At 41.6% G+C, this 13,878-nt stretch overlaps 1 protein-coding gene across 1 annotated transcript in view; it reads right to left on the bottom strand.

Annotated features, from left to right (window-relative positions):
* The window catches only part of nexmifb (neurite extension and migration factor b), a 159,195-nt gene that overhangs the window by 26,302 nt on the left and 119,015 nt on the right, over positions 1 to 13,878 (bottom strand). The window contains exons 2-3 of the mRNA XM_072270915.1: positions 11,491 to 11,615; positions 4,612 to 4,768 (exon numbers count right to left, since the gene is read on the bottom strand). Of these exons, the coding sequence (XP_072127016.1) occupies positions 4,612 to 4,645 (34 nt within the window). The 5' untranslated portion in view covers positions 4,646 to 4,768; positions 11,491 to 11,615. The remainder of the gene's footprint in view (positions 1 to 4,611; positions 4,769 to 11,490; positions 11,616 to 13,878) is intronic.

Below are 13,878 nucleotides of genomic sequence, written 5' to 3'. Positions count from 1 at the left end.
TTTGTCAAAGGCAGGTCATGCCTTACGAGCCTGATTGAATTTTTTGAGGATGTGACTAAACACATTGATGAAGATAGAGCAGTAGATGTAGTGTATATGGATTTCAGCAAGGCATTTGATAAGGTACCCCATGCAAGGCTTATTGAGAAAGTAAGGAGGCTTGGAATCCTAGGGGACATTGCTCTGTGGATCCAGAATTGGCTTGCCCACGGAAGGCAAAGAGTGGTTGTAGAAAGGTCATATTCTGCATGGAGGTCGGTGACCAGTGGTGTGCCTCAGGGATCTGTTCTGGGACCCCTTCTCTTCGTGATTTTTATAAATGACCTGGATGAGGAAGTGGAGGGATGGGTTAGTAAGTTTGTTGATGACACAAAGGTTGGAGGTGCTGTGGATAGTGTGGAGGGCTGTCAAAGGTTACAGCGGGACATCAATAGGATGCAAAGCTGGGCTGAGAAGTGGCAGATGGAGTTCAACCCAGATAAATGTGAGGTGGTTCATATTGGTAGGTCAAATATGATGGCAGAATATAGTATTAATGGTAAGTCTCTTGGCAGCGTGGAGGATCAGAGGGATCTTGGGGTCCGAGTCCATAGGACACTCCAAGTTGCTGCGCAAGTTGACTCTGTGATTAAGAAGGAGTGTGGTGTATTGGCCTTCATCAATTGTGGAATTGAATTTAGGAGCAGAGAGGTAATGTTGCAGCTATATAGGACCCTGGTCAGACCCCACTTGAAATACTGTGCTCAGTTTTGGTTGTCTCACTACAGGAAGGATGTGGAAACCATAGAAAGGGTGCAGAGGAGATATACAAGGCTGTCACCTGGATTGGAGAGCATGCCTTATGAGAATAGGATGAGTGAACTTGGCCTTTTCTCCTTGGAGCGACGGAGGATGAGAGGTGACCTGATAGAGGTGTATAAGATGATGAGAGGCATTGATCATGTGGATAGTCAGAGACTGTTTTCCCAGGGCTGAAATGGCTAGCACGGGAGGGCACAGTTTTAAGGTGCTGGGGAGTAGGTACAGAGGAGATGTCAGGGGTAAGTTTTTTACGCAGAGAGTGGTGAGTACGTGGAATGGGCTGCCAGTAACGGTTGTGGAATCTCTTTTAAGAGACTCCTGGATAGGTACATGAAGCTTAGAAAATAGAGTGCTAGGGGTAACCCTAGGTAATTTCTAAAGTAAGGACATGTTTGGCACAGCATTGTGGGCTGAAGGGCCTGTATTGTACTGTAGGTTTTCCATGTTTCTAGATTTAAAAGGTGGCGGGAGGGGAGAGAGAACCACCAGGTTATAGGTGAAATCTGGAGGGGGAGGGATGAAGTAATGAGCTGGGAAGTTGATTGGTGAAAGAGACAGAAGGCTATGGAAGAGCAAAAGGGGGAAGGAGCACCAGAGGGAGGTGATGGGCAGGTAAAGAGATGAGGTGAGAGAGGGAAAAGGGGATGGGAAGTGAAGAAGGAGGGGGAATTGGGGGGCATTACTGGAAGTTTGATAATTCGATGTTCATGCCATCAGGTTGGAGGCTACCCAAACGGAATATATGTTGTCCCTTCAAGCTAAGTGTGGCCTCATCATGACAGTGAAGGAGGCCATGGATGGACATATTGGAATGGGAATGGGAAGTGGAATTAAAATGGGTGGCCACTGGGAGATCCTGCTTGTTCTGGCGGACGGAGTGTAGATGCTTGGTGAAGCGATCTCCCAATCTATGTCTGGTCTCACCAATGTACAGGCGGCCACACTGGGAGCACCAAGCACAGTAAATGACCCCAACAGGCTCACAGGTGAAGTGTCACCTCACCTGGAAGGACTATTTAGGGCCCTGAATGGTAGTGAACAAGAAGGTGTAGGGGCAGATGTAGCACTAGTTCTACTTGTAAGGATAAATGCCAAGAGGGAGGTCAGTGGGGAGGGCCGAGTGGACAAGGGAGTCACATAGGGAGCTATCCCTGCAGAAAGCAGAAAGGGGGGGGGGGGGAGGAAAAGATGTGCTTGGTGGTGGGATCCTGTTGGCGGTGGCAGAAGTTGCAGATAATTATGTGCTGCATGCAGAGGCTGGTGGGGTGGTAGGTGAGGACAAGAGGAACCCTACCCCTGTAGGGTGGCGGGAGGATGGGGTACGAGCAGAAATGCATGAAATGGAAGAGTTACTTTTCAAAGATGCTGCCTGAGTTGCTGAGTTCCTCCAGCATTTTGTGTGTATTATGAAAGATATAAGTGTTGTGAATTGAGAACCTGTCTTTGGAATGACACATCTAAAACAAACATTCTCAAAATTAGCTGCAGTATGGATTTTTAGTTTTTGTTTTTCCAGTAATCTGTTTTAATGATCAAATCAAATAAGCACTCTTGAGTGCCCTGTACAGTGTTACATTTTCATTTCCCATAGCACCATCATTATGACTCAGAGTAAAAGTCAATGCAATGTCAATTAATGAGAAAGTATTATATCAGTACATGGTGTATCATTCTGATTCATTCCATTCTAAGCTTTATTCTACAGTCATGGTATCTCACCAGTTGTATTCCCCAAATAAATCTAATGTTCCAACTAGCTAGACCTGTTCGATTCTTTCCCCTCAGCTTTCCATTGTAATCCAGTGCTCTTTGTTAAGAGGGGACAGGCTCACAATGAGCTTGAGGGATCATCTCTTCTTTGCACTTTCCTCTTTAGAAACTTTAACCCTCCTGGATAACATAACATTTTGGAGATCAGTGCCAGGAAAGTTTTCATCTTAAACATGTGAAATCTTCAAGCATGTCATTTTACAACCATCAATCTAGAACCATGGACGTACTACAGCCCATCTAGTCTGTGCCAAACTATTACTCTGCCTAGTCCTATCAACCTGGACCTGAACTATAGCCCTCCAGACCCATCTTGGTACACTAAATATTTCAGGTTTACAACAGGAGACAAAGGAGAAAATGGAGTAAAATTTTGACTGTATAGATGTTCTTTGCTGTATAGATGAAATTTAGTTGACGTTGAACTCTCTATTCTAAAATTGGATTCCACTGAAGTCAAACATGAACTTCAATACATAATTGTTATTATACACTAAGTCTAGAGCATGCAATCGAAGCCGATTTTCCATAATTTACTGCATTAATACTGCGACCGCAATTCAAAGTTGGTTGTAAAGGTGCTGAGAATCATAAAAGGCTTCATTTAAATGCAAATTTTTTTCCCCAGAAAATTTACAAAAAGCTGTTTACAACATAAAAAGAAAAGTCTTTATGTTAAGTCTGCAGAAGGAGGATTTCACCACTTATCGACTATAAGATGCTAACACATAGGAGCTAAGTTAGACCATTCAGCCCATCGAGTCTGCTCTGCTATTCCACCATGGCTGAGTTATTATCCCATTCTCCTGCCATCTACCCATAACCCTTGATGGCCTTACTAATCAAGAACCTATCAACCTCCACTTTAAATATACTCACTGCTTTGGCCTCCACAGCCGTCTGTGGCCATGAATTCCACAGATTCACCACCCTCTGGCTAAAGACGTTCCTCGTCACCTCTGTTCTAAATGGATGACCCTCTATTCTAAGGCCGTGCCCTCTAGTCCTACACTCCCCAGGACTTTATCACAGCTCAGGGCATTCCGAAGTTTGGAGTTCCATTCTGGTGCTGTTCTGTAAGGAGTCTCTGCATGTCCTCCCTGTGGAATGCGTGGGTGTCCTCCGGGTGCTCCAGTTTAGTCCAAAGACGTACCGAGTAGGTTAAGTAGTCATTCTTTCTCCGTGATTAGGTTAGGGTTAATCGGGGTTGTGGGGTTGTTGGGTTGGCGTGGCTCAGAAGGCTGGAAGGGTCTGCTGCATGGTGTATCACTAAATAGATAAATAGGAAACGTCCTCTCCACATCCACTTCAATGAGATCACCCTCATTTTTCTGAACTCCAGGGAGTACAGGCATCAAGCATGCCTATAAACTTGAGCACACCCAGAAAATCTGTGGGACACCAGTTATCCCTTTGCACACTGGGTGCTGCAGAAAATCTCATCTGTGCCCAAGACCCCGAAGTCAGAAACTACAGCCTTGATCTTTCGCATTCTTGTAGCCAGAAATGTGCCGCCTCGTTCATCCTCTCCCGAGGCCAGACTTGGCAGCTCTATGGCTGGTAGCCCACTGGCTTTGGGGTGGGGGCAGGAGAGCTGACTATTGCATTAAAAGAACCATCAGCTGATATTGTTGGGGGGGAGAAGGGTTGTTAGAAATCACACTAAATTTTCGAACGGGGACGGTAGTCTGGAAGGTGTAATTGGTGCCAAGAAGTGACCTGGAAATAGTTGTTTAATTGTTACCTCATCTAGGTAAAAGTGATTTTCAGTCACATTGTGTCAAACATGGCAGAGCTATTCAGTCTAATTTCAAGGCACTAATGCCCTTCAACCTTTCTGTGAGCATAACTATTCTGCTTCCTCATCAGTAAATGGCTCAAGTAGTTGAAGTTATCCAGAACTCTCAGAGGTATTGATCATTCCCCTATTCTCAAGTGAGGCCATTTATAATGCTTTTTCTGTTCAAAACAGGAACAGATGTCAAAGTTTTGGCACTTTTTTTTTCAATTCTGCAATAATTTATGAATTAATTGACATACCTGCTGTTTCCATGTTCTGTGCTTCGACAAACATGAAATATTGGCTGGGTTTAATTTCTCCCTGTAAAGTTAGCCGATGTAGTGAGAGTCTGCATGATGCCAATGCAGAGGCACTGGTTTATATCTACCTTCATCAACAGTTTTCAGAAAGATCCTCCTGCAAAACAAGATTAAAACATTTTTTGATCAAAGAAAAGGCAAAAAAAAATTACCCATGAGCATGGACCATCCAAGCCATGCTGTCTTCTCACTGCTGCTGTTGGGAAGGAGGTACAGGAGCCCTAGGGCCCACACCACCAGGTTCAGGAACAGCTATTACCCTTCAATCACCAGGTTCCTGACCCAGAGTGGATAACTTCAACAGTGAATAGATTCTACAACCTATGGACTCTACAACTCATGTTCTCTGTATTATTAATTAATTATGATGGACTGAATTCATGGTTGAATGATAATTTCTGTGCAATGCCTTTGTACAAATGTTGGAACTGCAAATTCAAGCAATCTTGAATTTTTCCATGGAGAAAGGAATCATACTCAGAGATATATTTTTTCACCCATGGCAGAAGTAATGCATCTTGCCAACATCTACCCATTAACTCTAACAGTAAACTCAACATTTTCATTCCTTACTCAGAGAACAGAGAACATTATAGCACAGTACAAGCCGTTCAGCCCATGATGTTTTAATCTACTGTAAGATCAATCTAACAGTAAACTCAACCTATTTCATCCCTTGCTTTGAGAACAGAGAACGTTATAGCACAGTACAAGCCATTCAACCTATGATGTTTTAAGCTACTGTAAGATCAATCTAATGTTTTCCTCTGTCATAGCAGTCCATCTTTCTTTCATCCATAGGCCTATCTAAGAGTCTCTTAAATGTCCTGAATGTATCTACATCTACCACCATTGAGTTTCACTCACCTACCTCTCTCCGTGTAAAAAAGCCTACCTTTGACATCCTTCAATACTTTCCTTCAACCGCTTTTCAGTTATGCCCTCTGGATTTAGCCATTTCCACCCTGGAGGTAAAAGGTCACTGGCTGTCCACTCAATCTCTGCCTCTTATCATCTTGTATGCCTCTATCTCATCCTCCTTCACTCCCAAGAAAAAAGCCCTAGCTCGCTCAACCTATACAGGTACATTGTAATCCATATACATTCTTTTTTTGTTTCTAACAACCTTAGTTTATAGAACAGTTAATATTGAATCAGATTACAGAGAGCTGCTAACATGGTGTTCTCTGGACATGTTTTGCATATTGCAGAAAGCAGCCTTGAGTGAAACATTTAAATAAGGGAGGCATAGAAGGTTACAGTCCTAATGTGGGCAAGTGGGGCTACCGTAGATGAGCAAAAGGTCAAAATGGAAATAATGGGCCGAAGGGCTCATTGCTGTGCTGTATTACTCTACATTTCTTTAATTAATAATGACTGAAATTTAAAAGATTTACACATTAACATAGAGTACTGTGATAGTTTACTACAGAGGAACCAATGTGCAAGGCCAAAGTCATGAAATATGGGTCAACAACATTACACCAAGGTAAAAAAAAGGGTAAACCAAGAAATTGTGATTAGGAGGGCCTGAGTGCAGAAGTCATATTAGAATTATTGTTAAGTATGTTTGCTGGATGAATTCTAATGAGTTGGAAATACTTGCCCTTCTATAATGAACACACAATCCTCTATAAACCCGCAAACTGTAGGATGACTTCAGACTGAGCAGGCTGAGGGCTCTGTTTCTAAAGAAACTGAACTTAAGTAGGTATCTATGAAGTGAGTCAGAGAGGTTGCAGGGCCAAGGAAGTAAAACATATCAGCAAATTGGAAATAACAAATCAATGAAGTTCAAAGGAGTATAACTGTTTCAATAGCGGAAAAAATAAAGTTAAAGGGTGTGGTGCAGAGGTTTGAGTTTGGCAATTGGACAAGAATCATCGTAAATCAGCCACTTTACAATAACACAGTATTAGTTTTCCAAACTAACGAACTATCCCATTTGTAATTGAATGATGCAAATTAATCACTGGGAGGATTGTTATTATTTAAAATCACTGCTCTAAGTGGCTAAGTACGTGCTTAAAACTAACAGCACTTCGACAACACGGTATTCTTGGGACTTTGACTGAATTGGAGTTAGAATCAGAATCAGGTTTATTATCACTGATATATGTCCTGAAATTTGTTTTGTGGCTACAGTACACTGCAGGACATAAATATCACTGTAAATTACAATAGTAAATAATAGTGTAAAAGAGGAATAGCGAGGTTATGTTCTTGAGTTCATAACTCCGGTCACAGAGAAGAAAAAGATGTTCCTAAAAAGTTGGGTGTGTGTCTTCGGGGCCCTGTACCGCCTCCCTGATGGGAGGAATGAGAAGAGGGCATGCCCTGGATAGCGAGGGTCCTTAATGACGGATGCTGCCTTCAGGAGGTACCACATTTTGAAGATGCAGATTTTTTGCATATTGGATGATAATCCATTAACACTTTCAATTCACTTTTTTTAGACATGTTACACAGTACTATGATACACTTCCCAGTGAACCAGACAAATTCAAAGGCAGGATGATACAATATCCAGTGTGTTTAAAATCAGGATGGGAACAAAGACCTGGTGTGCCAAATATGAGCATAGGAACAGGATCCATGCACTTAAAACAAGCAGGCAAGAGATCCCCAATATGTTAATAAGAAGCATGGGAGCAGGGCGCCAGTGAATGTAGGAACAGTATCCCAAGGCCAGATACCGAATCACCAGGATTTATGGACAAAGAGATAGCAGGTTATTGGAGTTTTACTGCATGAGTCCAGTTTGTTCTCAATCTCCATCAAGATGTCCAATGACATTCTTTGATACAAAATGAGCCTCAAAGAAAATCAACAAAAGATGAAGCGCTTAATTCAATCTAATCTGACCAACTTAAAAAACTTACATGTTTCTCATTCCAAAGATGCTTTCTGATCTGCCGGGTGCTTCCAGCATTTTCCGTTTTTAACTTCAGATTTCCACCACCTGTATTTTTAGTTACACATGATCGGGTTCTGTCCAAGTAAATTTGATGGTAAAATTTATTCTAACATTTATGGTACTTGTTTCCTAAAACAGAGGATATAGCCTTATCTGATCTAATGATGCTAATTAATTTCAGAGAGCAATGCTATTATACGAGATCATTGTTCACAGTGCTGCTCTTCTATATCATATGTTGCCAATCTGACCATCTGTTTGTCACATTTTCAAAGCCCTATGTTCCGATTATTCTTGCTCAGCAAACACAGCAGGTACCACTTTGTTCCCAAGTACAGGCTCTCCATGCATCACACCTAACCTCGAATCTAAGCACTGCACCTGTCTCTTCACGGCTTCATTTGACCTCAAGCTCCTCTCCAACTGCAAGCTGGATAGCTCCTACTTTTAGGATGCAGAGCAGACCAAGGGAAGGTCAGAAGGATGGTTGATTTGAGTCTACTTGTCTCCTGACCGAAAAGGAAATTTGGATCCAGAATGGAGGTTTTCATATCAAGACCCGATCCTTTTATTTATATGATGGGTTTGACGCAGTGCTAGCTCAAACGAGACAATGTGTGCTACTGTAATTGTATTTGTACGTGTGCAACGTAAACAGTGAGGACTGTCTACAATTACAGCAGGTGCACTACAGAGGCAGCCGCAGATCCACTGCCTGTAATAAATTCCAGCTGATTTTTCCACTGTCTTCAGTTGGCACACGAAATATGGCATAGGTCCCAAGTGCCCTTTCAAAAGTGAAAGTAAAGCCACTGTCCCATTTAAAGCGACTTTCGGGAGACGACTAGTGGAATAAAAAGAAAAATGCTGGAAAACATTCAGTAAGTTTGGCAGCAGCTATGGAGGGAGAAAGGGAGTTAACATTTCACAATGTTTCTTTGACAAAATTGGGAAAGCAAGGAAACAAGTTAATTCAGATGAAGGACTTTGAACGAAAAATGTTAACATATTTTTCTTTCCATAGATGCTGCCTGATCTGCCTTGTGTCCCCGGCAATTTTTTTATACTTTTATTTTGGATTTCCAGCACTTTATACATTTTCATAACAATGCCACTGGAAGGAGCAAAAGGAATACGATGAGAGAGACCCAGTCACATTTATTGACAATTACATACTCTCAAACATCCAAACTGGTTGGCACGAAGGGCAAGAGAAGCTGGATAAGTTAGGGTGGCACGGTAGTGTTGAAAGGTTCATAGGTTCATTATCAAAGTATGGATGCAGAATACAACTCTGAGATCTGTCTTCTCCAGATAGTCACAAAATACATAAAATATACTGTAGCAAGTAGTGTAATACTTTACAGCACCCGCTGTAAGATTAGGGATTGATTCCTGCCGCTGTCTACAGGGCATTTGTAAGTAATCTCCATGAATGAATGGGTTCCTTAGGGTGTTCCCGTTTCCTCCCAGTTTCCAAAGCCAAACGGTTAGGATTAGCATCTTGTAGGCTTGCTATGTTGGCACCAGAAGCATGCGACATTTGTGGGCAACCCCCAGCACATCCTCGGACTGTGTTGGTTGTTGACGGAAAACGGCACATTTCACTGTATGCACTGATGTTCTGATGTACACGTGACAAATAAAGCTAATCTTTATTTTTATCTTTGACTGCCTCCTCAGAAGAAATACACTGTACAGTCAACCAGAAAGGAGTTATGAGTCCACATTGCATTAGTATCTTGGCAGGGAAGGCTGTCAAACCCTGTTTTTTAATGGATGACTTCCTTCATTTAGCTCGCTGCTGACAAGAACTGGAGCCTCGGCTCGCTATCTTACTCTCTCAGTACCAGAGAAGACTTCCAACTGACTGCAGTGTAGTTCAATTAAGATAGCATACTACACTGTTAATGGAAATTAAAATCATGACAATTCATATATAATTATCCAAATGTCAAAGATTTGAATTTTTGTTCTTATAATGATGTTTATTATTCAAAGGGCAGCTCATATCTCAGTGTTATCCCATTTCCTCATAGATCACTGAAAACAAACCGTTTCACTGCTTTGTTTTGTTGCAACAGATTCTTCTTCAAGTAGTCCTGTTCAGACTTGAAAGAGTGCAGAGAAAATTTACAAGGATGTTGCCAGGATTTGAAGACTTGAATTACAGGGACTTTATTCAATAGAGTGTAGGAAAAAGAGGGGAGATTTGATAGAGGTATACAAAATTATGAGGGGTATAGGTAGGGTAAATGCAAGCAGGATTTTACCACTGAGGGTGGGTGAGACATGAACTAGAGGTCATGGGTTGAGGATGAAAGGTGAAGTGTTTAAAGGGAACCGGAAGCGGAATTCCACCCCATCACCCATAACATGCCCTGTTCTCATTGTTAGCATCAGGAAGGAGATACAGGAGCCTGAAGGCACACACTCAATGATTCAGGAACAGCTTCTTCCCCTCTTCCATCGATTTCTGAATGGACATTGAACCCATGAACATGACCTCTCTACTTTTTTACTATTTTTATTTTTGCACTACTTACTTTACTTAACTATTATATATATTTGCATACTGCAATTTAGTGTTTTTCTAATATTATGTGTAGCCCCCCTGGCCAGCCTCAGATTTGCTCGGCTTGCTGTCGTCTAGGTAAACAGCCCTAGGCCCCGCCAAACTGGGTACTTAGTTTGTGTGGATGCTGTGTGATGTACCCCACCCCGCCCAAATAACAGACAATACACCAGATACGATTAAGTGATTTACAGTTTATAGATATTACTTGAACTATATAATTAATAGAGAATAAAATATAAAAGGAAAATAAAAGGCGCCACACTTATCAAAGTTCAATCTCTTCGTGCACAAACAGTTGGAGCTCAGGACCCTTCTTCACCCTGCGACCCCTCGGATCACCTCCACCGGCCGCCTGGGACCAACAACGGTGGTTGACCAGACGCTCCACACAAGTCCGTCTCCGTCTCCTCTCCTCGCCGAACACCCCACTCGGGGTCCGACCCCGTTAGTGGACTCACAGCACCTGGTCCATCCTCTGTCTCTCTCTCTCCCACCTTCTGCCCCAAAACCCCCGTGCATACAATATCTCACAGACACACCAAAACCATAACAACTATCCAAATTGGTTCATTCATCCTCTTATCAATAGATAATCCAAAACAAACTGCTAGCGGGAAGACTTTCTCAGCAGTTAACATAACAAAGAAGCCCTTTCAATTATAACATAACAAAGAAGCCATTTTAATTAGACTACGCAGTGACATATAAAAAAAGAAACCCCCTTACATATGTAATGCATTGTACTGCTGCCTCAAAAACAACAAATATCATGACATATGCCGGAATTTTAAATCTGATTTTAATCCTGAACTTCTTCACTCAAGAGGGCAGTGAGATTGTAAAACAAGCTGTCAGCAGAAGTGATGGATATAAGGTTCAATTTTAATATTTAAGATAAATTTGGATAGGTACATGGGTGGAAGGGGTATGGACTAGGCAGATTAATAGTTTGGCACAGACTAGATGGGCTGAAGGGTCTGTTTCTGCGCTATGGTGTTCTATGACTCTATGATCCAGACTATCTCCCCAATCCATTCTCTATGAGTCTTGTTAATTAGATTTGGTGTACTATTTGATCTGTTCTTTTCATTCCTGTAATGAGGGTGTCACTGGTATTGACAGCATTTATTGTCCATCCTCATTTCCCTTTGTGGTGAGCTATTAAGAGGTCATGAGATAAGGATATTCTCACTGTGCTAAATAGGTGGGATTTTCCAAGACTGTTCACCCAAGTTTGCACCTAAAGTTCTTTTCAAAAACATCTTTAAAGACAAAAGCTTTAAAGAACTACCGAGTCAACCTACTGTTGTAACTCAATCCTTACCGTCTACATTGACCCAGCAGGGTTGATCCGTTTTGGGGTCCCGTGCATCCAGGTCTTTTTCCTGCAGTTCATCCATAAATTTTGTTTGTTATTCCTTATTCCATCAGTCACAGTTCCCGGCCACACTGTAAGTGCGTAAAATATATTCCATTAATCTCTACAAGAACTATACGACTGTGATAGCAGAGAGAGATATAAAAAAAATCTCATTCCAATACTTAATTCTAGTTAACAATACAAGCGAGGACAAATGTTTATCACAAGTTGGTTTGCTACAGCGGGTACTTAGGTTGCAAGAGATGTTTTATGTGTTTTTTATATACATAAATGGAAGGGAGTGCAGGACACAAGGTTAATGCTGCCATTGTTATCAAAATCAATGCTGCTGTAATTACCAACATCTCATCTTCAGAATAAACCAATGGAGAATTTAGTGATCTCTGAAATGAATGAATATAGTTCCATCAATGCTCTAGTGTTTGAGATATGTTAATGTAGTGCTGACAGCTCAAACTCAGTGCTCATAGGGTAAATTCATGTTAAAAATTGTACTTTTCATTTTTTTTTGCTTTCATAATTTTCTAGAAGCAAGTGTTTTAATGATTAATCCATTTTGATCTACGTTTTAACAATCAATCCACTCAGGTCTACATTTTCACAATCAATACACACTAAGACATTTATAGCAACATGTGTTTATTCTCCAATCTGTGGAGAGACGTGAGTATAATCCATATTATTTTTAATTTTAGTGTCAGTTTCCTCAGTTCATATTGTAAGGGCCAACAGCTTTTGGTATGTAATGCTGAGCTTCAGTTATGTAGTCATTATACACAAGTGTACTCACAGAGTGGGCACCATTTGTACATGTACTATTGCAGCTATGACCAGGCATTCACAATCCACAGTGAAAGGAAAGAATTATTTCCCTTTATGCAATTCCAGATGTCCAAAAGCAATATACTGCCATTGAAATGCTTCAATTATCGGACTATTTATTGACATCTGCCAATGTTTAAAGCTGAGTGAGTTAAATTACACATAATAAAATTTCTATTATTCAGTAAGTAAAGTCAATTTAGTCAAACATTAGTTTAAAGAAGAGGAAACAGAAACTAAGCAACACACACAAAATGCTGGAGGAACTCAGCAGGCCAGGCAGCATCGACGGAAAAGAGTACAGTCGACACTTTGGGCCAAGATCCTTCAGCGGGACTGTAGAAAAAAGAGATCAGGGGTCAGAGTAAGAAGATGGGGGAGGGGAGGGAAGAAACCACAGTGACAGGTGAAACTGGAAGCGGGGTGGGGCGGGTGAAGTAAAGCACTGGGGAGTTGATTGGTAAAAGAGATTTCCAGCATCTGCAGATTTTCTCTTGTTTGTGAAACAGAAACTAAAGCAACTTCTGCCAACAAAAGCAGGACAATTTCACCAGAAGAAAAGCAGTGAGTGCAAAATAGTTACATGCAGATCATGTGCATTAAATGAATCTCAGTCACACACAAGTGCATGGTGCTCACTGACAAAGGATTCACGTACTCTGGCTGACTACGTTGTTTGCCACCACAGTCAACAGCAGTTACCACTGTAAAGCCATAAATATGGCAACCATGGTCCACAAAAAGCTATGTGATAATAGCCAGGTAATCTGTTTGAGGGTTCAATATCAGCCAAGGTAATGCTCCCCAAATAATCCCTCCATCAATAAAGCAATCGTTTGAGAGCTAGGTGGGGTCTTAGTTCAGCATTTTATACAAAAGTGGCAGTCCCAGGACTGTAACTTGATTTTAAGTCTATAGAGATTTGAATACCAAAATTAGGAAGCTCATTAGGATCACGAGCAGGAACATGGTTGATCTTCCCCCTTTTGAGGTCAGTGCGGCACCCACACGTCAACAGCATCTTGACTCAGTTAGCTCAAAAACTGAACCAGGGTGATTCATCTGCATGGCCCAGCTAGAAAATCATGTACCGAAGAATCAGAACTTCGAAACACGTCAAAAAATCGCCCTCACCATGGAAATATGCCAATTGCCAAATAAAGGTTTAAACCAATTCATAGAGCCATTGAGCATAAGAGCATGGGTAACCTCTATGGCTCATTCAGAAAATTAAGACGCATGGGATCCATGGTGTATTGGTCGTTTGGGTTCAGAACCAGCTCGCCCATTGAAGACAGAGGGTAATGGTCAAAGGTATTTATTTCAGCTGGAGGACTGTGGTTAGTGGTGTTCTGCAAGGGGTCTGTACTAGGACCTCTGTTGGTTGTGATCTATATAAATGACCTGGATGAAAATGTAGAGGGGTGCGTTAGTAAGTTTGCAGATGACTGGCAAAGAATACAACAAGATATAGGTCAGTTTCAGATATGGGCAGAGAAATGGCAGATG

Source organism: Mobula birostris, chromosome 10 (genome assembly GCF_030028105.1).
Source record: "Mobula birostris isolate sMobBir1 chromosome 10, sMobBir1.hap1, whole genome shotgun sequence".
Classification (NCBI taxonomy): domain Eukaryota; kingdom Metazoa; phylum Chordata; class Chondrichthyes; order Myliobatiformes; family Myliobatidae; genus Mobula; species Mobula birostris.
Note: the sequence above shows the minus strand (reverse complement) of the source record. Positions and strands in the feature narration are given on the sequence as shown.